Source organism: Pristiophorus japonicus, chromosome 2, assembly GCF_044704955.1.
Source record: "Pristiophorus japonicus isolate sPriJap1 chromosome 2, sPriJap1.hap1, whole genome shotgun sequence".
Classification (NCBI taxonomy): Eukaryota; Metazoa; Chordata; class Chondrichthyes; family Pristiophoridae; genus Pristiophorus; species Pristiophorus japonicus.
The window spans coordinates 232,303,992-232,328,799 of record NC_091978.1 but is presented as its reverse complement, the minus strand read 5'-3'; the positions used below and the strand labels follow the sequence as shown (position 1 = coordinate 232,328,799).

General features: G+C 44.1%; 1 protein-coding gene across 1 annotated transcript in view; it reads right to left on the bottom strand.

Moving 5' to 3' along the window:
• Positions 1–24,808, bottom strand: part of wdfy3 (WD repeat and FYVE domain containing 3) — a 690,816-nt gene that overhangs the window by 194,624 nt on the left and 471,384 nt on the right. The window contains exons 39-40 of the mRNA XM_070871062.1: positions 21,136–21,245; positions 10,279–10,461 (exon numbers count right to left, since the gene is read on the bottom strand). Of these exons, the coding sequence (XP_070727163.1) occupies positions 10,279–10,461; positions 21,136–21,245 (293 nt within the window). The remainder of the gene's footprint in view (positions 1–10,278; positions 10,462–21,135; positions 21,246–24,808) is intronic.

Sequence of the window (24,808 nt, the reverse complement as noted above, 5' to 3'; positions counted from 1 at the left end):
GCCTATCCGATCTCCATTGGACCAAGATTTTCCATTCCAGGCAGCATCCTAGTAAATCTCCCTTGCACCCTCTCTAGTGCAATCACGTCCTTCCTATAATACGGCAACCAGAACTGCATGTAATACTCCAGCTGTGACCTAACCAAAGTATTATACAATTTAAGCATAACCTCCCTGCTCTTATATTTCATGAAGGCAAATTCCGTATGCCTTCTTAACCACCTGGTCTGCTACTTTCAGGAATCTGTGGACAAGCACTCCAAAGTCCCTTTGTTCATCTACACTATTAAGTGACCTACCGCTTAATGTGTATACCCTTTCCTTATTAGCCCTCCCAAAGTGCATCACCTCACAATTCTCTGAATTAAATTCTATTTGGCACTGCTCTGCCCACCTGACTAGTAGATTGATATCCTCCTGCAGCCCATGACTTTCCTCTTCATTATCAACCACACAGCCAATTATAGTATCATTTGCAAACTTCTTAATCATACTCCCTATATTCAAATCTAAATCATTGATATATCCCATAAAAAGCAAGGGACCCAGTACTGAGCCTTGCAGAACCCCACTGGAAACATCCTTCTAGTCACAAAACATCCCATTATTACCCGTTGCTTCTTTCCTTCAAGCCAATTTTGGGTCCAACTTGCCACTTTGCCCTGTATCCCATGGGCTTTAACCTTCATGACCAGTCTACCCTGTGGGACCTTACCAAAAGCCTTGCTAAAGTTCATATATACTACATCGTACACACTACCCTCATCGACCCTCTTAGTTACCTCCTCATAAAATTCAATCAGGTTAGTCAAACACGATCTTCCCTTAACAAATCCGTGCTGATGTCCCTAATTAATCCTCGCCTTTCCAAATGCAGATTTATCCTGTTTTTCCAATAATTTTCCCACCATTGAGGTTAAGCTGACAGGCCTGTAATTTCTCGGCCTATTCCTTTCTCCTTCTTAACCAAGGGTACTACATTAGCAGTCCTCCAGCACCATGCCCAGATCCAAAGAGGACTGGAAAATGATGGTCAAGGCCTCTGCTATTTTCTCTTTTACTTCGCTCAACAGCCTGGGATGCATTTCATCCGGGCCTGGGGACTTATCTCCTTTCAAAGCTGCTAAACCCCTTAATACTTCCTCTCTCACTATATTTATTTATATCACATTCTTCCTTGATAACAGTATCTGCATTGCCCCTTTCCTTTGTGAAAACAGATGCAAAGTATTCCTTAAGAACCCTCCCAACATCTTCCGCCTCCACACAAAGATTACCCTCATGGTCTCGAATAAGCCCTCCCCTTTCTTTAGTTATCCTCTTACTCTTAATATATTTAAAGAACATCTTAGGGTTTTCCTTAATTTTACTGGCCAAGAATTTCTCATGCTCTCAGCATTCCTAATATTCTTTTTAATTTTGCCTCTTAACTTTCTATATTCCTCTAAGGATTCTATAGTATTTAGCCATAAGCATCGCTTTTTTTCTTAATCCTCCCCTGTAAGTCCCTAGACATCCAAGGGGCTCTAGAATTATTTTTCCCAGCCTTTTTCTTTAAGGGCACGTTTGGCCTGAGCCTTCCGGATCTCTTCCTTAAATGCCTCCCACTGTTCTGACACTGATTTACCCACAAGTAGCTGTTTCTAGTCCACCATGGTCAAATCACTCCTTAACTTAGCAAAATTAGCTTTTCCCCCAATTCGGAACTTTTATTCCAGGCCTATTCTTGTCCTTATCCATAACCAACTTGAATCTGACTGAATTATGGTCACTGGCACCCAAGTGCTCTCCCACTAATACCCCTGGGGTTGGTCTCCTTAGAGTAGAGAAGGTTGAGAGAAGATTTGATGGAGGTGTTCAAAATCATGGTGGGTCTAGACAGAGTAGATAGAGAGAAATAGAAATGCGGTAGTGGTAGGGGGACTCCTTTCAGGGGGATAGATAGCATCCTCTGCAGCCAATAAAAAGAATCCCAAAGGGCGTGTTGCCAAGGTAACGGATACCTCACGGCAGCTGGAGAAGCTTGGAAAGGGAGGGGGGTAAATCCAATTGTCGTGGTCCATGTTGGAACAAATGACATGGGTAGGAACAGGGAGGTGGTCCTGCTGAAAGAGTATCAAGTGTTAGGCTCTAAATTAAAAAGCAGGATCTCGAGGGTAATAACCGCTGATTACCCGAGGCACATGCAAATTAGTATGGAAGCAGACAGATCAGGAGAATTAACATATGACTAAAGGGCTTGTGTGGGAAAGAGGGGTTCCTTTTCATGGGACACTGGCACCAGTTCTGGGACAGGAAGGAGCTGTACCGATGGGACAGCTTCCAACTGAACCGGGATGTGACCCATGTCCAAGCGGAAAGGGTAAATAAGGAGGTGGCCATGGCTTTAAACTAGTAAGATTTTTTTTGGGGGGGGGGGGTTTCTACAAGAAACATAAGCAGCCTAACTATAAACAAAACAGGAAAAGAGAACATAGAAAAGAATAAAGTAAGGGAGGACATTGATGGCAGGGGAATAAATAGAGTTATAGAACAGGAGCCTAAAAAGATGGTTAAACATAAAGGGCCCAAGTTTCCACAGGATAAAAAACGCGCCTAAAACGCGCCAGAAAAAAAACGTGCTATTCTCGAGTGCTTTGCAGCTCCTTGTCTGTTTGGTGCGGCGCCCAGGGAGGCGGAGCCTACACTCGCGCCGATTTTGTAAGTGGGAGGGGGCGGGTACTATTTAAATTAGTTTTTTTCCTGCCGGCAACGCTGCGCATGCGCGTTGGAGCGTTCGCGCATGCTCAGTGTGAAAAAAACATTGGCACTCGGCCATTTTTGTAGTTATTTGTAGCTGTTTAATTTTTGAACATTTTTTAATAAAATCACATTGCCATCAGCACATCAGCACTGAGGCTTCCCTTCTCACTGTCTCCTTCCCCTCCCTCTCCTCCATGGCAACAAGCCGCTGTCTCCTTCCCCTCCCTCCCCTCCTCTGCGCGGCAACAAGCCGCTGTCTCCTTCCCCTCACTCCCCTCTCTCCACGGCAACAAGCTGCTGTCTCCTTCCCCTCCTCTGCGCGGCAACAAGCCGCTGTCTCCTTCCCGTCCCTCCCCTCTCTCCACGGCAACAAGCCGCTGTCTCCTTCCCCTCCCTCCCCTCCGCTGCGCGGCAACAAGCCGCTGTCTCCTTCCCCTCTCTCCACGGCAACAAGCTGCTGTCTCCTTCCCCTCCCTCCCCTCCCTCCACGGCAACAAGCCGCTGTCTCCTTCCCCTTCTCTGCACGGCAACAAGCTGCTGTCTCCTTCCCCTCCCTCCCCTCTCTCCACGGCAACAAGCCGCTGTCTCCTCTCCCCCCCCCCCCGTCCTGCTCAGCGGCACGAACGGCTTTCTCCCCTCCCTCCCCTCCCGCTCAGCGGCACGAACGGCTTTCTCCGCCCCCCACCCCCCCGCTCAGCGGCACGAACGGCTGCAGAATTCTCCCTGGCTGAAGCACTTTCACACGGGTAGGAAGATGGTTTATTTAATCTTTTCTTTGCTTATAAATGTTTATTCAGGTTGGATTTATTTGTATAATATTTGTATAAGTATAAATAAGGATTTATTATAGAATTTAATGACTTCCCTTCCCCCCCCCCCCCCCCCCCCCCCCCCCCATCTCGTTCTGGACGCCTAATTTGTAACCTGCGCCTGATTTTTTAATGTGTAGAACAGGTTTTTTCAGTTCTACAAAAATCTTCACTTGCTCCATTCTACTTTAGTTTGGAGTACGTTTTCACTGTGGAAACTTTCAAATCAGGCGTCAGTGGCCGGACACGCCCCCTTTTGAAGAAAAAATTCTGTTCCAAAGTAGAACTGTTCTACCTGACTAGAACTGCAGAAAAAAAAATGTGGAGAATTGCGATTTCTAAGATAGTCCGTTCTCCACCAGTTGCTCCTAAAAATCAGGCGCAAATCATGTGGAAACTTGGGCCCATAGTGAGGGGAAATCCTATTTCTATGCGTTAAACTGTCTGTACATCACTGCACAGAGTGTCCATAATAAAACAGGGGAGCTGGAGGCAATCATACGTTGTGAGGAACCAGACATCGTTGGGATTACAGAGACATGGCTACAGGAAAATCAGGCCTGGAAATTAAACATTGCAGGGTATAACATATTTAGAAAAGATAGAGGGGGGAAAAAGGAGGCGGAATAGCTGCACTTGCCAGGGCAATAGAAAAAAGTGATGCAGCTATCAGCAAGACAAAAGTAAAATCCATATGGATAGAGCTAAAAAGATAATAAAGGATCAATCACACTAATAGGTGTAATCTACAGACCACCCAATAGTGGAGGAAGAAATATGTCGACAAATTAGGGAAATTATTAAAAAACATAGAATAATAACCATGGGGGATTTCAACTGCCCCAATATTAATTGGACAGAAAAGGTAGGTAAAGGGGATAAAGGAATGGAGTTGCTACAATATGTACAGGACTCCTTTCTAACACAATATGTAAAAAGCGCAAGGGAGGATTTGCTATTGGATCTAGTAATGGGGAGTGAGCCAGAACAGAGGAGAGAAGCAAAAGTAGGGGAAAATCTAGGCAATAGACCATAATATAATACACTTTAAGGTGATAATTGAGAAGGACATAAGTATGACAAAAAACAGGTTAATAGGTTGGAGAAAAGCTGATTTTGAGGGGCGGAGAATAGAACTTGGGAAAATAAAATGGGCAACAATATTAGCAAAGAACGATGTAGAACAGCAATTGGAAACATTTAAAACGGTGTGTAACAGAATGCAGGAATAATATATTCCGTTAGAAGGAAAGAACAAACTAAAGACGAATGAGACTCCATGGATGAATAAAGACATAAGGGAACAATTGAAGGTAAGGAAAGAGGCATACATTAAGTACATAGACATCACGGGAGTGTATGATAAGGGAGAATACGAAGAGATTAGGAGAGAAGTCAAAAAAATAATTAGGAAGGCAAAGAGGAACTATGAAATTAAATTATGAACATAAAACAATTTAATGGGCCCAAATTTCGGGCCGCGCCTAGAACGGCGCAGCCCCGACCTGGACGCCCGTTTTTCGCGCCACAAAATGCGCCTAAAAAAAACTTACAGATTCTCCGGCTCCCTGCTGGTCCTCTTGAGTCAGGCGCGGCGCAGCACGAGCTGTGAGGGGCGGAGCTAGGTCCCTGCGCTGAAAACAGTGCCGGGACCTCTGCACATGCACGCTACAGTGGGTGCGCATGTGCAGTAGCTCCAGGCGCCCAAAACTGTGTGGGAGGGGCCCGAAGCACGCAGCCCCTAGCCCTGGCCCAATGGCGTGCATAAGGCTGCCTCCCACGCCCAGCTCCTGCTTCCTCCCAACCCGACTCGACTCCCACTTGCCCCCACTGCACCGGACCCGACCTGAACCACCCCGGACTGGACCCGACCCCGACCTCCCTCTCCCTCCCCGCCCGAACCGAACTCCCTCCACCCCCCAGACCTGACCCGCGCTCCCGACCCTGACCCGCGCCAATGCCATCTACCTGTAAATCTGGTGCTGGGGACGGGCCCTGCCCGAAGTCCTGGGCCCGGCCCGTTCAGCCACCCCCCCTTCTCCTTTTTCTCTCCCCCTCTCCTTTCTCCTGCCCCTTCTCCCCTCCTCCTCCTTCCCCTTCTCCTCTCCCCCCCTTCCCCTTCTCCTCCCCCTTCCCCTTCTCTTCCCCCTTCCCCTCTCCTCTCCTTCTCTCCCCACCCCCTTCCCCTCTCCCCCCTTCCCCTTCTCCTCTCCCCCCCCTTCCCCTTCTCCCTCTACTCCCCCTTCCCCTTCTCCCTCTACTCCCCCTTCCCCTTCTCCTCTCCCCTCCCTTCCCCTTCTCCTCTCCCTTCCCCTTCTCCTCTCCCCTCCCCCCCATTCCCCTTCTCCTCTCCCCCCCCTTCCCTCGCTGTCAGAAACATAGACACTGACAGACAGAGAGTGAGAGACACACACAGACAGACAGAGAGATAGAGACACTGACAGAGACACACTGGGCGGGGGCATCCCAGCACGCTGTTGGAGGGCTCCCGGTGCTGCAGTCGGTAAGTAGAAAATGTTTTATTTATTGATTTTAAATTTTTTTTATTTCTTATTAATTTTTTTGATTGATTTATTGGTTGATTTATTGATGTTTTTATCATTTATTATTGATGATGGCTCTTTATTTGTAAAACTGAAGTGTTTAATGTTTGTAAACTTCCCTTTAACCCTCCCCCCCCCATTCCCTACGCCTGATTTGTAACCTACGCCTGATTTTCTAAAGTGTTAACAAGGTTTTTTTGAGCGTACAAAAATCTTCACTTACTCCATTCTAAGTTAGTTTGGAGTAAGTTTTCACGCTGAAACTTTGAAAACAGGCGTAAGTGGCCGGACACGCCCCCTTTTGAAAAAAAAATTCTGTTCCAAAGTGCAACTGTTCGAACTGACGAGAACTGGAGCAAACTAAATGCCCAGAATTTGAATTTCTAAGATACTCCGTTCTACACCAGTTGCTCCAAAAATCAGAAGCCACTGAGGCCGAAACTTGGGCCCAATATTTTACAGGCACATCAATACAAAAAAAAAGGAAGGTTAGGATGGAAATGGGGCCGTTTAAGGATAGACAGGATAATACCACAGGTAACGATAGAGAGATGGTAGAAATATTAAATAATTATCTTGCTTCAGTATTTACCAGGGAGACAGACAAGTGGACATAACGTTGGATCATGAGATTAGTAATGAGATAAGTGCAGTTAAAATAAAAAAAGAGTGGATATATTAAATAACCTACTCAAGAGGATAAAACCCCTGGTCTGGATGGATTGCATCCACGCATTTAAAAAGAATCTAGGGAAGAGGTAGCCGAGGCATTACTGCACATATTTAATAATTCGTTAGAACAAGGTGTAGTGTCAGAGGACTGGCGGATAGCTAGTGTAATACCTATATTTAAGAAAGGGGATAAAAACATGTCCAGGGAATTACAGATCAGTCAGCTAAACATCGGTGGTAGGAAAAATAATCAAATCCCTACTAAAGAAGAAAAAAGAAGAACATCTAGAAACCAAAAATATAGTACAGGTGCAGCACCTAAAATCCGGAACCATCAGGACCGAGGCCGTTCCGGATTTCATGTTTTTCTGGAATTACAAACGGGTTTCTGATGTTTGAAGTGTAGAAATGCTTGAGCCCAGGTTTGTGTATTTACGGATTTCAGAATGTCAGAGGCGTGTCCCGAGTCCGGAAATGCCTGGGCCCAGGTTCCGATATTTCAAGACTCGGGACGTCATTTTATAGTTCTTCTCTCCGCAGGCCCTGTAATCCTCACTTCTTAACAAGGCATCGCAAGTCTCCCTCTCTTGTTTTTGTACCTGTATGTTTCGGAAGGTAGTCTGATGCCCTGTATACCTGTATACAAGCCGAAGGCGACTGGCACGTGGAGCTCGGTTGGTTCTGGCCGAAGGGGACTTATGTGCTGTACAGAGTTGGTTCTGGCCAAAAGGGACTTGTGTGCTGTACAGAGTTGGTTCTGACCGAAGGGACTTGCGCGCGGACCCAGGAGCAATGGTGCGGTGACTGTGAAGACCTGACCTGGAACAGGTAGGATTGGAGTTTTTATTCTTGCAATTTTTGTTCGTTGGATTTTATTTTTTCACTTTTTCCAGGCCCCGGCCAGCGGCGGTAACGGTTTGGCAGGGTGTCCGGATTCCGGAACACCTTACGGTTTCTGGACGACCCGGTCATGGATTGTCCTGGAGTCCGGAACATTACGTATTCTGGAACTCCGGATGTTCGACACTGCACTTGTAATGAGTAGTCACAGCATGGATTTCAAAAGGGAAAGTCTTGCTTGACCAATTTTATGAAATTTTTTGAAGAGGTAACAGAGAGTAGACAATGGTAATGCAGAAGATGTAATTTATCTAGATTCTCAAAAGGTCTTCGATAAGGTACTCCATAATAGACTTATGAACGAGGTCAGAGAGTGCAGAGTCAGGGGTCAAGTAGCAGAATGGATAGCTAGCTGACTTCAAAGCAGAAAGCAGAGAGTAAGGGTAAAAGGTAGACATTCACAGTGGCAGAAGGTGGGTAGTGTTGTTCCACAAGGATCAGTGCTGGGACCACTGTTATTCAGTTTATATTAACGATTTAGACTTTGGAATCAAAAACACAATTTTTAAATTTGCAGATGACACCAAATTTGGGGGCGGGAATAGTTAATATTGAGGAGGACTACAACAAATTACAGGAGGACATTAATAAACTTGCAGAATGGGCATATAATTGGCAAATTAAGTTCAAAACAGATAAATGTGAGGTATTACATTTTGGTAGGAATAGGGAGGTCACTTATTACTTGGACGGTGCGAGTTTAGGTGGGGTAGAGGAACAAAGGTGATCTTGGAGTACAAATCACAAAGTTGCGACACAGGTTAGCAAGGCCATTAAAAAAAGCAAGCCAAGCACTAGTGTTTATTTCTAGAGGTATAGAACTGAAAAGCAGGAAAGTTATGCTAAACCTGTATCGAACCTTGGTTAGACCACACTTAGGAGAATTGCGTACAGTTCTAGTTGCCATATTATAAAAAGGATAGAGGAGTCACTGGAGAGGGTGCAGAGAAGATTTACAAGGATGATACCACAAATGCAAGGGTATATCCATTAGGAAAGCATGAACAAGGTCAGTCTCTTTTCTCTTGAAAAAAATGGCTGAGGGGTGACCTAATAGAGGTCTTTAAAATTATAAAATGTTTTGACAGAGTGGATAGAGAGAGGATTTTTCCACTTGTGGGAAGAGCATAACTAGAAACCTTCAAAATAAGACAGTCACCAAGAAATCCAATAGGGAATTCAGAAGAAACTTCTTTACCTAAAGAGTGGTGAAAATGTGGAACTCGCTACCACTAAGTGGTTGAAGTGAATAGTATAGATGCATTCAAGGGGAGGCTAGACAAGCATTTGAAGGAGAAGGGATAGAGGGTCATGCTGATAGATTTAGATGAGGAAAGACGGGAGGAGGCTCGAGTGGAGCATAAATGGCAGCATGGACTGGTTGGGCTGATTGGCCTGTTTGTGCCATATATCCTATGTACTATCCACCTCACTGTTTACTATATTTCCAAATTTTATGTCATGATTATGATGACTTGTTATATTTCTAGTTATGAGGAGAGCCTTGAGAAACAATAATTATTGACACTGGAGCAGAGAAGGCAAGAGTAAATTTAAAAGAGGTTGTTTAAGTTATGATGGGTTTTGATAGAATAAATAAGGAAAGACTATTTCCTCTTATTAAACAATATATGCAGAATAGCATCTTTGTGCTGTAAACCTCTATGGTTCTATACTTGAGTCTCTTGGAAAAAGTAGCTGATCACTAATATCATGTACTGAATGTATTTCAGAGACTTGAGCACAAAAATCTAGGCTGACACTCCAGCGCAGTACTGAGGGAATATTGCACTGTCGGAGGTGTTGTCTTTCGGGTGAGATATTAAACTGAGGCCCCGTCTGCTCTCTCAGGTGGAGGTAAAAGATCCCATGGCACTACTTCCAAGAGGAGCAGGGGATTTATTCCCGGTGGCCTGGTCAATATTTATCCCTCAATCAACATCACGAAAACAGATTATCTGGTCATTATCACATTGCTGTTTGTAGGAGCTTGCTTGTTTGTAAATTGGCTGCCATATTTTCTACATTGCAACAGTGATTACACTTCAAAAAGTACTTAATTTACTGTAAAGTTATTTGGGACGTCCAGATGTTGTAAAAGGCATTATATAAATACAAGTCTTTCTTTTCTTTTATTTGTGCATCATTTATAATTTTTTTTAAATTCAATTCAATTCTGTTCCTCTTCAGCAGCCGATAAAATGCTGAAGTTAATTTGAAAGTTATACGATAAGTAACTTTTTGAAATTGGCAGTACTTTCTACCCCACCGACCAACCGAATCCAGATGACAGAAACAGATTAATCAGAAATATATTATTAATGCCCTTTTGTTCTCTCTTCTTCCAGCAATTTTCCCTATAACTAAATACAGTTACCTGAACTATCTCACCAATTGACCATCACTTTTGTGACTACATTACAACAGTGAATACACTCCATAAGTACTTCATTGTCTGTAAAGTGCTTTGAGTGGTCATGAAAGGCGCTATATAAATCTGAGTCTTTTTTTAAAAACTTATTTTACATCAACACCAATTATTTTTTTTTTAAACTCTGACAGCTTGCGAAATTATTGTTAAATTTCAATTAAAACTTTGCAGTAGTACCTACCCATATGATTTTGCCAGCATTTTAAAGCAGCATCCTCAATGAGTGGCCGAGCACTTGACAAGTCCACTAGTCCACGTTCATTTGTAGGTAGTGTTACTTTAAAAATCTCCTCCAGAGCTTGTTTCTTGCTTACAATTAGTTCAGTCCAAACCCGGTTCACGGCTTTGAGGAGAAGTTGTCGACCTAAGAATTGAAGTTTTAAGTTAAAAAAAAAAGTTAAGCAATTGTCCCTAAATTTTTATGTTCTCAGAAATACTACACATCAAATACAAATTAAGCAAAAATACAAGTTTGTCTCCTTCAAAAAATCAATTTATTAATTCTCTTCAGTCCTCCTAGTCCCTACACCTATTCATTTTCAGACGTCAGATGTCAACAAGTTAGATGAAGGCACTGATTTCAATGAGTGAAAATTAGATTTAAAACAGGTATTTTCAAAAGTTGTTTTTAACTCAAATGCTGATACATTGTTAAAATAATATGCTACACAAGTCAAGGAGGAAAGGACATTAGGGAAGTTCAAATTTCTATTGGTTATCAGTTCGGAAGTGGAGGAGTACTAAATTCCATACCTAACCTAGGGTTTTCTCACTTCACCCTTTCTCTCCTGAAGGCAATTATCGATAACGACAGCAGGCTTTCCTCATAGAAAAATAGAAAATAGGTGCAGGAGTAGGCCATTCGGCCCTTCGAGCCTGCACCATTCAGTAAGATCATGACTGATCATTCACCTCAGTACCCCTTTCTTGCTTTCTCTCCATAGCTCTTGGTCCCTTTAGCCGTCAGGGCCATATCTAACTCACTCATGGAATGTTAAGTGTCTGGTATCTCATCCAAGCTTCATGTGCATTCTTGAACAATGAATGTTGGTAAATTATTAGAAAGCAGGAGCCACTACAGGCAGTCACTGTCCTGATCTGACATCTCCACAAACACTATCAGCATGAAGTTTCACAGTTAGCAGTTGGTTTTATTTCTCTTCAGCCTATGGATTCCAAGGTAAACTATTTAGTACCCAACTACAATTTGAACTTCTCTTATGTTCTTGCCTCCTTGAATTGTCTGGCAGATTATTCTAACCATGTATCATCATTTGAGTAAGAAAATTCTTTCTAATGTATCTGTTTTTATTAATAACATCCTTACTCTCTCCCATCTGGTCATATCCTGGGTACAGCCCCCATCTTCACTCCCTTGAGTCCAAGGGGCGCAGACTTGAATGGATATGGCACACAACTGGTTTAGCTATTCACCACTATATCTGGCTGAACCAGATCAAGCATTATTGGGTCCTGTTCTCCTCGGCCAAAACTGCTCACGACTCCAGGATCATTATGGAATGTAAAGATAACCCTGGGCTTCCTTTCTCTATCAATCATATTCTTAAACCCCTCTCTCCTGCCATATCCATCCTTACCTCCAGCAAGTGCGAGGAGCTCATTGGAAGGTCTCAATCTTGGTGACATTCAGCAGCATCCTTCCCTTCCCCTTGCCCAGCAAGTCAAGCTTCTCCAAAAGCTCCCCCTGCCCAACCCCTTAATTCACAACTTTCTCTAGTTTCTCTCACATCTCGCTTCATACCTCTGAGAGATCATCTTGTTCATGTGAACCAACTCCTGCTCTCTCAACCCTTTTGCCATTTACATTGCTGACCACCCAACTTCCCTTCCTTGCCCCCATTCTAGTTGACTGATAGTGGTTCCCTCTCCTCAGATACTATCCTGCTCCCATTCAACTCGGTCATCACCCGTCCCCTCAGACAACTCACCCTTGATCCCTCTCTCCTTGCAAACTACCACCTTATCTTCAACCTTCCTTTCCTCTCCGAAGTCCTTAAACATGTTGTCGCCTCCCAAATCTGTGCCCATCGTTCACACAATTCCATGTTTGAAACCACAATCAGGTTTCCACCCCGCCACAGTGCTGAAAAGGCCCTAATCAAAGTCACAAATGCCATTCTCTGGAACTGGGACCGTGTTGCACTATCCCTTCTCATTCTTCTTGACCAGTCTTTAGCCTTTGACACGTTCGGCCACGCAACCTCGCAACCTCCTTCAATGCCTCACCTCCACTGTCTAGTTGAGTGGGATTGCCCTTGCCTGGTTTCACTCTTACCAATCCAGTTAAAGCCAGAGAATTGTCTGCAGTGCCTTTAACATAGGAAAATGTTCCCAGGCGCATCACATGAGCGTAATCAAACAAAAATTGACACCAAGCCAAATGAGATGAAATATTAGGATTAAGCTTGGTTAAAGAAATAGGTTTTAAGGAGGATCTTACAGGTGGGAAAAAAGAAGCTCCCAAAGAACATATCCTTGTGACCCTCCTATTTCTTATCTGTATGCTGCCTCTCGGTGACATCATCCAAACACAGGACATCAGATTACATATGTACTCAAATGACACCCAGCTCTACGTCACCACTATCTCTCTCAACCTCTCCACTGCCTCTGTGCTGTCAGCCTGCTTATCCAACATCCAGTCCTGGATGAGCCATAATTTCTCCAATTAAACACCAGGAAGTCCAGAGCCACTGTCTTCGGACCCCGGCAGAGACTCCGTGCACGTGCCACTGATTCCATCCTCCTCCCCAGACTGTTCGATTTGACCGGAGCTAAGCTTCCAACCTCATATCGTCACCATCACAAAGTAGTCTATTTACACACTCCATAACATTGCCCGTCTCCACTGTCTCCAGCAACATCTCAAATTTAAAATCATCCTCAAGATCAAATCCCTCCATGGTCTTCCCCATTCTGATCTCTAACCTCTTCCAGCCTTACCACCCTCCAAGAACTCTGCATTCTCTCTGGCCTCTCACGAATTCCCCACTCCCTTTGCTCCACCATTGATGACTGCCTTCAAACATCTAGGTCCCAAGCTCTGGAATTTCCTCCTTAAACCGCTCCACCTCTCTCAGCTCCTTTAAGACTCTCCTTAAAACCTATTCCTTTGACCAAGCATTTAGTCACCCCTGCCAATATCATCTTTGACTCGGTGAAAATTTTGTTTGATTAAGCTCCTGTAAAGCACCTCAACACAAAACAGAAACATAGAAATTAGGTGCAGGAGTAGGCCATTCGGCCCTTCGAGCCTGCACCATCATTCAACCTCAATACCCCTTTCCTGCTTTCTCTCCATACCCTTTGATCCCTTTAGCCGTAAGGGCCATATCTAACTCCCTTTTGAATATATCTAACGAACTGGCCTCAACAACTTTCTGCGGCAGAGAATTCCACAGGTTAACAACTCTGAGTGAAGAAGTTTCTCCTCATCTCGGTCCTAAATGGCTTACCCCTTATCCTTAAGACTGTGACCCCTGGTTCTGGACTTCCCCTCTAACCTGTCCAATCCCGTCAGAATTTTATGTTTCTATGAGATCCCCTCTCATTCTTCTAAACTCCAGTGAATACAAGCCCAGTCGATCCAGTCTCTCCTCATGTCAGTCCTGCCATCCCGGGAATCAGCCTGGTGAACCTTCGCTGCACTCCCTCAATAGCAAGAACGTCCTTCCTCAGATTAGGAAACCAAAACTGAACACAATATTCCAGGTGTGGCCTCATCAAGGCCCTGTCCAACTGCAGCAAGACCTCCCTGCTCCTATACTCAAATCCTCTAGCTATGAAGGCCAACATGCCATTTGCCTTCTTCACCGCCTGCTGTACCTGCTTGCCAACTTTCGATGACTGATGCACCATGACACCCAGGTCTCGTTGCACCTCCCCTTTTCCTAATCTGTCACCACACAGATAATATTCTGCCTTTGTGTTTTTGCCCCCAAAGTGGATAACCTCACATTTATCCACATTATACTGCATCTGCCATGCATTTGCCCACTCACCTAACCTGTCCAAGTCACCCTGCAGCCTCTTAGCATCCTCCTCACAGCTCACACCACCACCCAGCTTAGTGTCTTCAGCAAACTTGGACATATTATATTCAATTCCTTCATCTAAATCATTAATGTTTATTGTAAATAGCTGGGGTCCCAGCACTCAACCTTGGTGGCATCCCACTAGTCACTACCTGCCATTCTGAAAAGGACACATTTATTCCTACTCTTTGATTCCTGTCTGCCAACCAGTTCTCTATCCACGTCAATACATTACCCCCAATACCATGTGCTTTGATTTTGCACACTAATCTCTTGTGTGGGACCTTGTCAAAGGCCTTTTGAAAGTCCAAATACACCATACCCACTGGTTCTCCCTTGTCCACTCTACTAGTTACATCCTCAGAAAACTTTAGAAGATTTGTCAAGCATGATTTCCCTTTCATAAATCCATGCTGACTTGGACCGATCCCTGACACTGCTTTCCAAATGCTCTGCTATTTCATTTTTAATAATTGATTCCAACATTTTCCCCACCACCGATGTCAGGCTAACCGGTCTATAATTCCCCGTTTTCTCTCTCCCTCCTTTTTTTTTTTAAAAAAAAGTGGTGTTACATTAGCTACCCTCCAGTCCATAGTAACTGATCCAGAGTCAATAGAATGTTGGAAAATGATCACCAATGCATCCACTATTTCTAGGGCCACTTTCTTAAATACTCTGGGATGCAGCCTATCAGGCCCTGGGGATTTATCGGCCTTCAATCCCATCAATTTCCCTAATACAATTTCATTACTAATGAGGATTCCCTTAAGTTCCTCCTTCTCGCTAGACCCTCGGACCCCTAGTATTTCTGGAAGGTTATTTGTGTCTTCCTTAGTGAAGACAGAACCAAAGTATGTGTTTAATTGGTCTGCCATTTCTTTGTTCCCCATTATAAATTCACCTGATTCTGACTGCAAGGGACCTACGTTTGTCTTCACTAACCTTTTTCTCTTCACATATCGATAGAAGCTTTTGCAGTCAGTTTTTATGTTCCCTGAAAGCTTCCTCTCGTACTCGATTTTCCCCCTCCTAATTAAACCCTCCTCTGCTGAATTCTAAATTGCTCCCAGTCCTCAGGTTTGCTGCTTTTTCTGGCCAATTTATATGCCTCTTCCTTGGATTTAACACTATCCCTAATTTCCCTTGTTAGCCATGGTTGAGCCACCTTCCCCATTTTATTTTTATTCCAGACAGGGATGTACAATTGTTGAAAATCATCCATGTGATCTATAAATGTCTGCCATTGCCTATCCACCGTCAACCCTTTAAGTATCATTCACCAGTCTATCCTAGCCAATTCACGTCTCATACCATCAAAGTTACCTTTCCTTAAGTCTCTGAATTAACTGTGTCACTCTCCATCTTAATACAGAATTCTACCATATTATGGTCACTCTTCCCCAAGGGCCTCACACAACAAGATTGCTAATTCGTGCTCTCTCATTACACAACACCCAGTCTAGGATGGCCAGCTCTCTAGTTGGTTCCTCGACATATTGGTCGAGAAAACCATCCCTAATACACTCCTGGAAATCCTCCTCCACCGTATTGTTACGAGTTTGCTTAGCCCAATCTATATGTAGATTAAAGTCGCCCATGGTAACTGCTGTACTTTATTGCACGCATCCCTAATTTCTTGTTTGATGCCATCCCCAACCTCACTACTACTGTTTGGTGGTCTGTATACAACTCCCACTAGCGTTTTCTGCCCTTTGGTATTCCACAGCTCTACCCATACAGATTCCACATCATCCAAGCTAATGTCCTTCCTTACTATTGCGTTAATTTCCTCTTTAACCGCAACACTACCCCACCTCCTTTTCCTTTCTGTCGATCCTTCCTGAATGTTGAATACCCCTGGATGTTAAGTTCCCAGCCTTGGTCACCCTTGAGCCATGTCTCCGTAATCCCAATTATATCATATTCGTTAATAGTTGCCTGTGCAGTTAATTCGTCCACCTTATTACGAATACTCCTTGCATTGAGACACAGAGCCTTCAGGCTTGGCTTTTTAAAACTCTTTGTCCCTTTAGAATTATGCTATAATGTGGCCCTTTTTGATTTTTGCCTTGGATTTCTCTGCCCTCCACTTTTACTTTTCTCCTTTCTATCTTTTGCTTCTGCCCCCATTTTACTTCCATCTGTTTCCCTGCATCAATTCCCATCCCCCTGCCATATTAGTTTAACCCCTCCCCAACAGCACTCGCAAACGCTCCCCCTAGGACATTGGTTCTAGTCCTACCCAGGTGCAGACTGTCCATTTTGTACTGGTCCCACCTCCCCCAGAACTGGTTCCAATGTTCCAGGAATTTGAATCCCTCTCTCTTGCACCATTCCTCAAGCCACGTATTCATCTTAACTATCCTGCTATTTCTACTGTGACTAGCAATTGGCACTGGTAGCAATCCTGAGATTGCTACCTTTGTTAAAGGCGCTGCACAAATGCAAGTTGTTGTAATTTAAATTGATGTCCTCATTAACTCGTTCACATTTAATGTCCGAAAACAAATAGGAGACTTTGGAGAACAGGCAAGGAAACAATTTGGTGGGAAGATAAGAATGGCTTCAGCACTTCACTGCTAAGCAACTATCAGTGAGTTGGGGTAGATGCTTCTTGTGACATGTTCTGCAATAACTGTTACCCATATTTTGAATTTTCGCTCCTACTTCTTGAATGCATTGACTCCTTCTTGTTGTAAGGTTTTATAGGTGGTGGTTAGTCTATTGTATCTTTCCCAAATCACATACAAGGCTCAACAGTGTTGGCAGGTTATTTGACCGTGAGGACATCACAGCCAAGCTGACCTTTTCCAACATGTAGATGTCTAGTATTGATTGCGAGGTAGCACGCACATGTAGGAGTCCGAACTAATTTTCTTCTCTCTGCTTGGTGTGCATAGCTCAGCTATTTACTGGAGGAATTCAGTGAGTAATTGGTAGGGCACCACATTAAGGCCCCAAGTTTCCACACGCGGCAAAACAGGCGCCCCTCCGAGCTGGGCGCCCGTTTTTCGCACCGAAAACAGCGCCTGAAAAAAACCGCGCTATTCTCGAGTGCTTTGCAGCTCGATGGCTGCTTGGCGTGGCGCACAGGGGGCGGAGCCTACCACTCGCGCCGATTTTATAAGTAGGAGGGGGCGGGTACAATTTAAATGATTTTTTTTCGTGCCGGCAACCCTGCACGTGCGCGTTGGAGCGTTCGCGCACGCGCAGTCTGAAGGAAACATTGGCACTCGACCATTTTAAAAAGTGCTGCAGAAAAAGTGAAAATTTGTTTATTGAACCCTTGCAAAGGCTTGTATTTTAATTTTCTTGATATTTCTGTGTGTGAGGGTGAGGGAGTGCATTCTGTAATTAAAGATAGACTGCGATAAACGGGACACATGCACTTGTTTGAGACTATTCAAATTCTCTGTAGCTGTTCAATTTTTTACATTTTTTAATAAAACCACATTGCCCTTCCATGATCAGCACTGAGGCTTCTTGCAGCTTTCTCCCTCCCTCCCCCCCCCCCCCCCCCGCCGTCGGTCAGGCCCGACGGCAAACGGCTGCCTGAAAGGCCTGCCTGAAGCACTTTCACACAGGTAGGAACATGGTTTATTTAATCTTTTCTTTGCTTATAAATTTTTATTCAGGTTAGATTTATTTGTATAATATTTGTATAAGTATAACTAAGGATTTATTGTAGAATTTAATGACTTCCCTTACCCCCCCCCCCTCCCACCTCGTTCCCGACGCCTAATTTTTTAATGTGTAGACAAGGTTTTTTCAAGCCTACAAAAATCTTCACTTGCTCCATTCTAAGTTAGTTTGGAGTACGTTTTCACTGTGGAAACTTTCAAATCAGGCGTCAGTGGCCGGACACGCCCCCTTTTGAAAAAAAGAATTCTGTTCAAAAGTGAAACTGATCCACCTGACTAGAACTGCAGAAAACTTAAATGTGGAGAATTGCGATTTCTCAGATACTCCGTTCTCCACCAGTTGCTCCTAAAAATCAGGAGCAAATCATGTGGAAACTTGGGGCCCATGATCCTGATGTAATGTTACTTGAAAATTGACACCACAGCTGATAATCAGGGTGAATACTTGGATAAAATTGGGACTGCCACAAAACAATCACATGACTAGCAATCAAGGATCACAAATCATACAAGCAGGAACTGACATATATACAAAAGTGGCAAATGTACATTATATATCTATAGCTGGATATTGCTTACAAAAATGGCAAACATAGGTCAGTTCCTGTCTGTAAGATCTGTGATGCATGCTTGATGGCCTCTGTGATATATACTATCTAAAAGTTTTATATATATATAAAATTTTTAGATAGTGTCTGTCAGAGTCCAGGCATTACACTTTGGATAAATACATCGAATCATAACTGAACAATCATTAATAAAGTGAAGAGATAAAGAAACCATTACTTCTTTTTTCTGATCTTGTTTTAAACTGGAGAGCTTGTTGAGAGAATGAGAATTCAAGCAGCTGCCAACCCAGAGAAGTTACCAACAATAATCAACTTTTAATTTATTTCAGAAGCTACTCAGATCACTTTCCCAGAGAAAGTAACCAAGCAATAGCTGTAAAATGCCAGATCAAGTAAGCAGACAAATATTATAGGGTTAATTTTCAGGATCGGCGGATATTGGGTGGCTGTGCGGCCCACCTAATGTCATCGGTGAGGCGCTTGAACAATTTTAATGGTCGGACCCGATTTGTACAATAGTGGTGAGCTGCATCAGTCTGGGTGGGGAAGGGAAAGATGGGTCCAGGGAGCTGAGGGGGAACCAGAGGTGGAAGGAACTTTGATTTCACCAGCAACAAATAGTAACTCACTGAAATTGCACTAATAACTAATAGTAAAGTGGTAAAACTCAGATTCCCCTCATAACCAATAGTAATATAATAACATGGACAAAAGAGTTGAATTCCAGAGGTGAGGCCTTTGACATCAAGATTATATTTGACCAAGTGTGGTATCAAGGAGCCCTAGTAAAATTGAAGTAAATGGGTATCGGGGGGTGGTGGGGGGGGGGGGGATCTCTCCACTGGCTGGAGTTATACCTAGCACAAAGGAAGATGGCTGCAGTTGTTGGAGGCTAATCGTCTCAGTCTCAGGATATCAGTACAGGAGTTCCCGAGGGCAGTGCCCTTGGCCCAACCATCTTCAGCTGCTTCATGAACATCCCTCCATGCATGTATGAGTGCACCTCGAATACTCAGCTTGACACCATCCAGGAGAAAGCAGCCTGCTTGATTGGCACCCCATGCACCATCTGAAACAGTCACTCCCTCCACTGCCGGCACACCATGGCCGCAGTGTGTACCATTTACAAAATGCACTGCAGTAACTCGCCAAGGCTTCTTCAACAGGTCCTCCCAAACCTGCGACCTCTACCAGCTAGAAGGACAAGGGCAGCAGGTGCATGAGAACACCATCACCTCCAAGTCACACACCATCCTGACTTGGAAATATATTGCCATTCCTTCATTGCCACTGGGTCAAAGTCCTGGAAGATAGCTTACACCTGCGACTAGTAATAATCCTATAACCCGCTGATATTCACTGTGAAACCGTTGCCCGAATCACCCTGCACTGCACAAAGTGCCACCATTCGATGCTACTCCTTGAACTGTGGTTTGGACTCCGGTTCCATGTGAGGGTGACAACTCTGAACCGGGAGCTCAGTTAGAGCTGATCTGTACTTGGACTTCACATGTCAAAACCAGGCACCACAGTCTGACCTGAACCAAACTAAGTGATCGCAGAATTGACAGCAGGCTCTGTTTAGGGCATATCTCACAGGGCTCATGATCCTAAACTCAGCTCAGTGCCAACATTTCTAAACCATTCCATGTTGGGACTCAATAAAGGAAAATTTTCATAGAATTATAGACATTACAGTGCAGGAGGAGGCCATTTGTCCCCCCCGGTTCCCCTGCCGGTGCTGCTGTTCTCTCCTCCTCTCTCTCTTCCCCCTCCCCCCCAAAAAAGATAATTCAAATATGTATTGCATTCCCTTTGAAATGAAGTTTTAGTTTGTATCTCAATCACCTCATGTGGTGAAGTATCCCATAGTCTACTAACCCTCAGTTCAAGAACTTTCTTCCTCCATTCCCCCTTGTTTCTTCCAGAGAGAATGCTTGTTTCCCATTCGCCCACCAATGGAATTAATCTTTCACTATTTACCCACAGTAAGGTCTCCGGGTTTCACTGGTCCTTTTACTAGTTGCTCCTCTGTCAGTTCTGCTCCCACTCACCACCTTGCTGCTGCTGCTTCCTGCTCTGTGGGAAAGGCTGGTCTCCACGCCCACCCCAACCTATCTCCCCCCCACCCCCTTCGTTTGAGCCCCAATCCCCTGACCACTAGCCCCCTTCTTTCCCAAGACCTCCTATCCCCTAATTCCCGATTTCTCACTCCCAAGCCGCCATTCTCCATCTCTCCCTCTTATGGAGCGAGCGCACTGTGGAGTGAAATTTAAATAGCTGATGTACCGGGAGAGGCACCCCGATTCTGGGAAACTCCCGATCATCCCGGGAGGGTTGGGAACTCTAATGGTCTATATGGCCTCCTTCTGCTTTGAAATATGAGAGATTCTACAAACAGAGACTAACCTATGAATGGAGTAAAAGTTGCAACTCAACTCATGTCTCAGTGTGAAGTACATTAGTCATTATATCATAATGTCAGTATCAGGAATTATTTCTTTCATTACATTTTTATTGGTGCTTATTATTCTGTGCAAATATTTTTTTCCTCTAAAATGAAGATCTACACATATACATGTAGAATGTCTCTTTTGCTTCATTATGTCAAATATTTAAAATTTACCTGGCTGAGTACTATATGGGCCTTGGTCACAAGAACAGTGGGGCCAGTCAAAAAGTTAGAGTTTAATTAAGCGATCACTTGTGTGAAAGTTACAGACTGTGAAGATTTAATTGAATAATAGAATTATGTTTTAATTCAGTTTACCTTCACTAATATCTTGACTATGAGTTCCATCTGGTTCAAGATCAGAAGGTATCATGATGTGCCATGTTGTCATTCTGGCTTCTGCTTCCAGGCCAAACCCCTCAAGGTTACTGCAAGAGTTAAACAAAATATATATTTATTCACAATATAAATGTTATGTCAAAAGTGGAAACGAAAGACAACATTTTACTGTTTGCAAGTTTACTGTGGATGAATCGATAATACATAAATCTCTATCATCTAAGCTATTGAGCAAGTTCTGATAAGCTCAGAAAATAGGATTGCAAAAAATGCTAATCAGATATTTAAACCTCTTCATTAAGACCCACACATAATTTTCACCACCTTCTTGCCTGACTAGTTTATTGTTAAACATGTGAATGACAACAGCAACTTGCATTTATATAGAGTCATTAACGTAATAAAACATCTCAAGGCGCTTCACAGGAATGTTATCAAACAAAATATTCGGACAGGACTAAAGCTTGATCAAAGAGATAAGTTTTAAGGAATGTGTTGAAGGACAAGAGGGAGATAGAGAGGTTAAGGCAGTGTATTCCAGAGTTTAGGGTCAAGGCAGTTGAAGGCACAGCCACCATTGGTGGAGCGATTAAAAATTGGCTATGTGCAACAGGCCAGAATTGGAGGAGCGCAGAGATCAAGGAGGGTTGTAGGGCTGGAGGAGGGTACAGAGATAGGGAGCGGTGAGGTCATGGAGGGATTTGAAAACAAGAATGAGAATTTTAAAAGCAAGGCGTACGCAGACTTGGAACCAATGTAGATCAGAGAGCCCAGTGGTGATGGGTGATAGGGACTTGATGCGAGGTAGGATATGGGCAGGAGAGTTTTGGATGAGCTTTGGATTACGGAAGGTGCAAGGTAGGAGGCTGGTCAGGACAGCATTGAAATAGTCGAGTCTAGAGGTAACAAAGGCATCGATGTTAGAGGTAGAAGTAGGTGACCTTGGTATTGGGAGAGGATATGGGGTCAGAAGCTTAGCTCAGGGTCAAATAGGACAGCAAAATTGCAAATGATCTGGTACAGCCTCAGACAGTGGCAAGGTAGATGGATGGATGACTGGTAAAACCTGTACAACAGCACCATTTGCTCCTTGGATATGGATACCAGTGATTTTAAAATAGCATGCACATTTATTGATTGGCTTTGAACACTATCATATGCTTAAATAGAAAATTACAAATAAAAATCATACGCATGTTCCAGTTTGTAATCAGAACATTAATCCATGAGGCTACTGACTGAGCTCGGACCTGAGCGGGAACTGGCAGCAGCACAAAGAGAGTGGTGGAGATGGCCCAGGACAGAGAGCGGACCTGAGCGGGAGAGGGAGGCGCCAGCAGCGGAGAAGGCCCAGAACAGAGCGGGACCTGAGTGGGAGCCGGAAGCAATGGTGGCATAGCAGCATAAAGTGAATGGCGGAGAGGCCCTGCACAGAGCGTGGACCTGAGCGGGAGCATGAGCAGCGGAAGTGGCAGAAGCATAGAGAGTGGTGGAGAAGGCCCAGGGCAAAGCGGACCTGAGGTGGAGCCGGCAGCAGCATACAGAGAGCGGCGGAGGAGGTCCAGAACAGAGCGCGTACCTGTGGGAGATGGCAACAGCACCTATTCAGCGAAATCAAAAAAACAAAGAAAAAAAAATGAAGGAGTGATGTTACAGGACAGCAGTAGGTGATTGATTGGTGAGTATTACCTTTGTCTTTTTCTCTCTACGTTAGGTCAGTAGGTTAGCCAAGAAGTTTAGTTAGTACTCTAATAAATACAGGCATGGCAGGGCACCTCAGTCTTGTCGAATGCACATTCTGTGCCTTGAGGGAAGTCCAGGATGTTTCTCGTGTCCAGGACAACCACATGAGCAGGAAGTGTCATCAGCTGGAGGAGCTCGAGCTCCGCGTTTCAGAGGCTGAGCAGTGGCTGGCGTCACTGCAGTGCTTCCGTGAGGCTGAAAACCACGTGGATAGCATGTTTCAGGACGTGGTCACCCCACAGCTTAAGAGTTTGCAGATAGATCATCATTATCATAGGCAGTCCCTCGGAATCAAGGAAGACTTGCTTCCACTCTAAACATGAGTCCTTAGGTGGCTGAACAGTCCAATACGAGAACCGCAGTCTCTGTCACAGGTGGGACAGATAGTCGTTGAGGGAAAGGATGGGTGGGACTTGTTTGCCGCACGCTCTTTCCACTGCCTGCGCTTGATTTCTGCATGCTCTCGGCGATGAGACTCAAGGTGCTCGGCACCCTCCCGGATGCACTTAGGGCGGTCTTTGGCCAGAGTCTCCCAGGTGTCAATGGGGATGTTGCATTTTATCAGGGAGGCTTTGAGGGTGCCCTTGTAATGTTTCCTGTGCCTACCTTTAGCTCGTTTGCCGTGAAGGAGTTTCGAGTAGAGCACTTGCTTTGGGAGTCTCGTGGGAATGGGTGACAAGGAGGACCAGGCAGGTAGTGCAGGAGTCCTCTTGAGTGCATCTCGCTCTCTAACCGGGAATACTGGTGAGGGCGATGATTCCTTGAAGGAGTGCAACCAGAGTCAAGACCACTACAATAGTAGGGGATTTCAACTACCCTAATATTTTGGTGGTCATAATTCAGTTAGATTTAGCATAGTTATGGTTAAGGACAAAGACAGACCTTCTCGATTGGGAAAATACCAAATTTACTAAGCTGAGATGTGATTTAGCCAAAGTGGACAGGAAACAGCTATTTGAAGGTAAATCAGTGTCAGAGCAGTGGGAGGCAGTCAAGGAAGTGAGGGTTCAGAGTAAATATGTTCCCACAAATAAGGGAGAGACTGTGTAATGAGACAGGATTAATTAATGATTTCATAGGAAAGGATCCTCTAGGAAAGAGTGATCATAGCATGGTTGAATTTCAAACTCAGTTGGAGGGTGAGAAAGTTGGGTCTCAAACCAGTGTACTGAACTTAAATAAGGGTGATTACAAAGGTATGAAGACAGAGTAGGCTAAAGTGGACTGGAAAAATGGATTAAAGTGTAAAATGGTTGATGAGCAGTGGCAGACATTTAAGGAGATATTTCATAATTCTTAACAAAAATATATTCCAGTCAGAAGGAAAGATTTTAAGAGAGAACCATCCATGGCTAACTAAGTAAGTAAAGGATGGTATCAAATTTTTAAAAATGGCATACAATGTTGCCAAGATTAGTGGGAGGCCAGAAGATCGGGAAATTTTTTTAAACCAGCAAAGGACGACTAAACAAATAATGAGAGAAGATGGATTATGAGAGTAAACTGGCAAGAAATATAAAAACAGATAGCAAGAGCTTCTACAGGTATATAAAAAGGAAGAGGGTGGTTAAAGTAAACATTGGTCGCTTAGAGGATGAGTCTGGGGAATTAATAATGGGGAACAAAAAAATGGCAGAGGCTTTGAACAAATATTTTGTATTGATCTTCACGGTTGAAGACACTAAAAACATCCCTTTAATAGATAATCAAGGGGCGAAAGGGAGGGGGGGGGACTTAAAATAATCACTATCATTAAAGAAAAAGTACTCGGTAAAATAATGAAACTAAAAGGTGGACAAGTCTCCATAACCGGATGGCATGCACCCTAGGGTCTTAAAAGAAGACTGGCTGACCAAAATTTTCTGGAGTCTGGAGAGGTCCCAGTGGATTGGAAAACGGTAAATGTAAC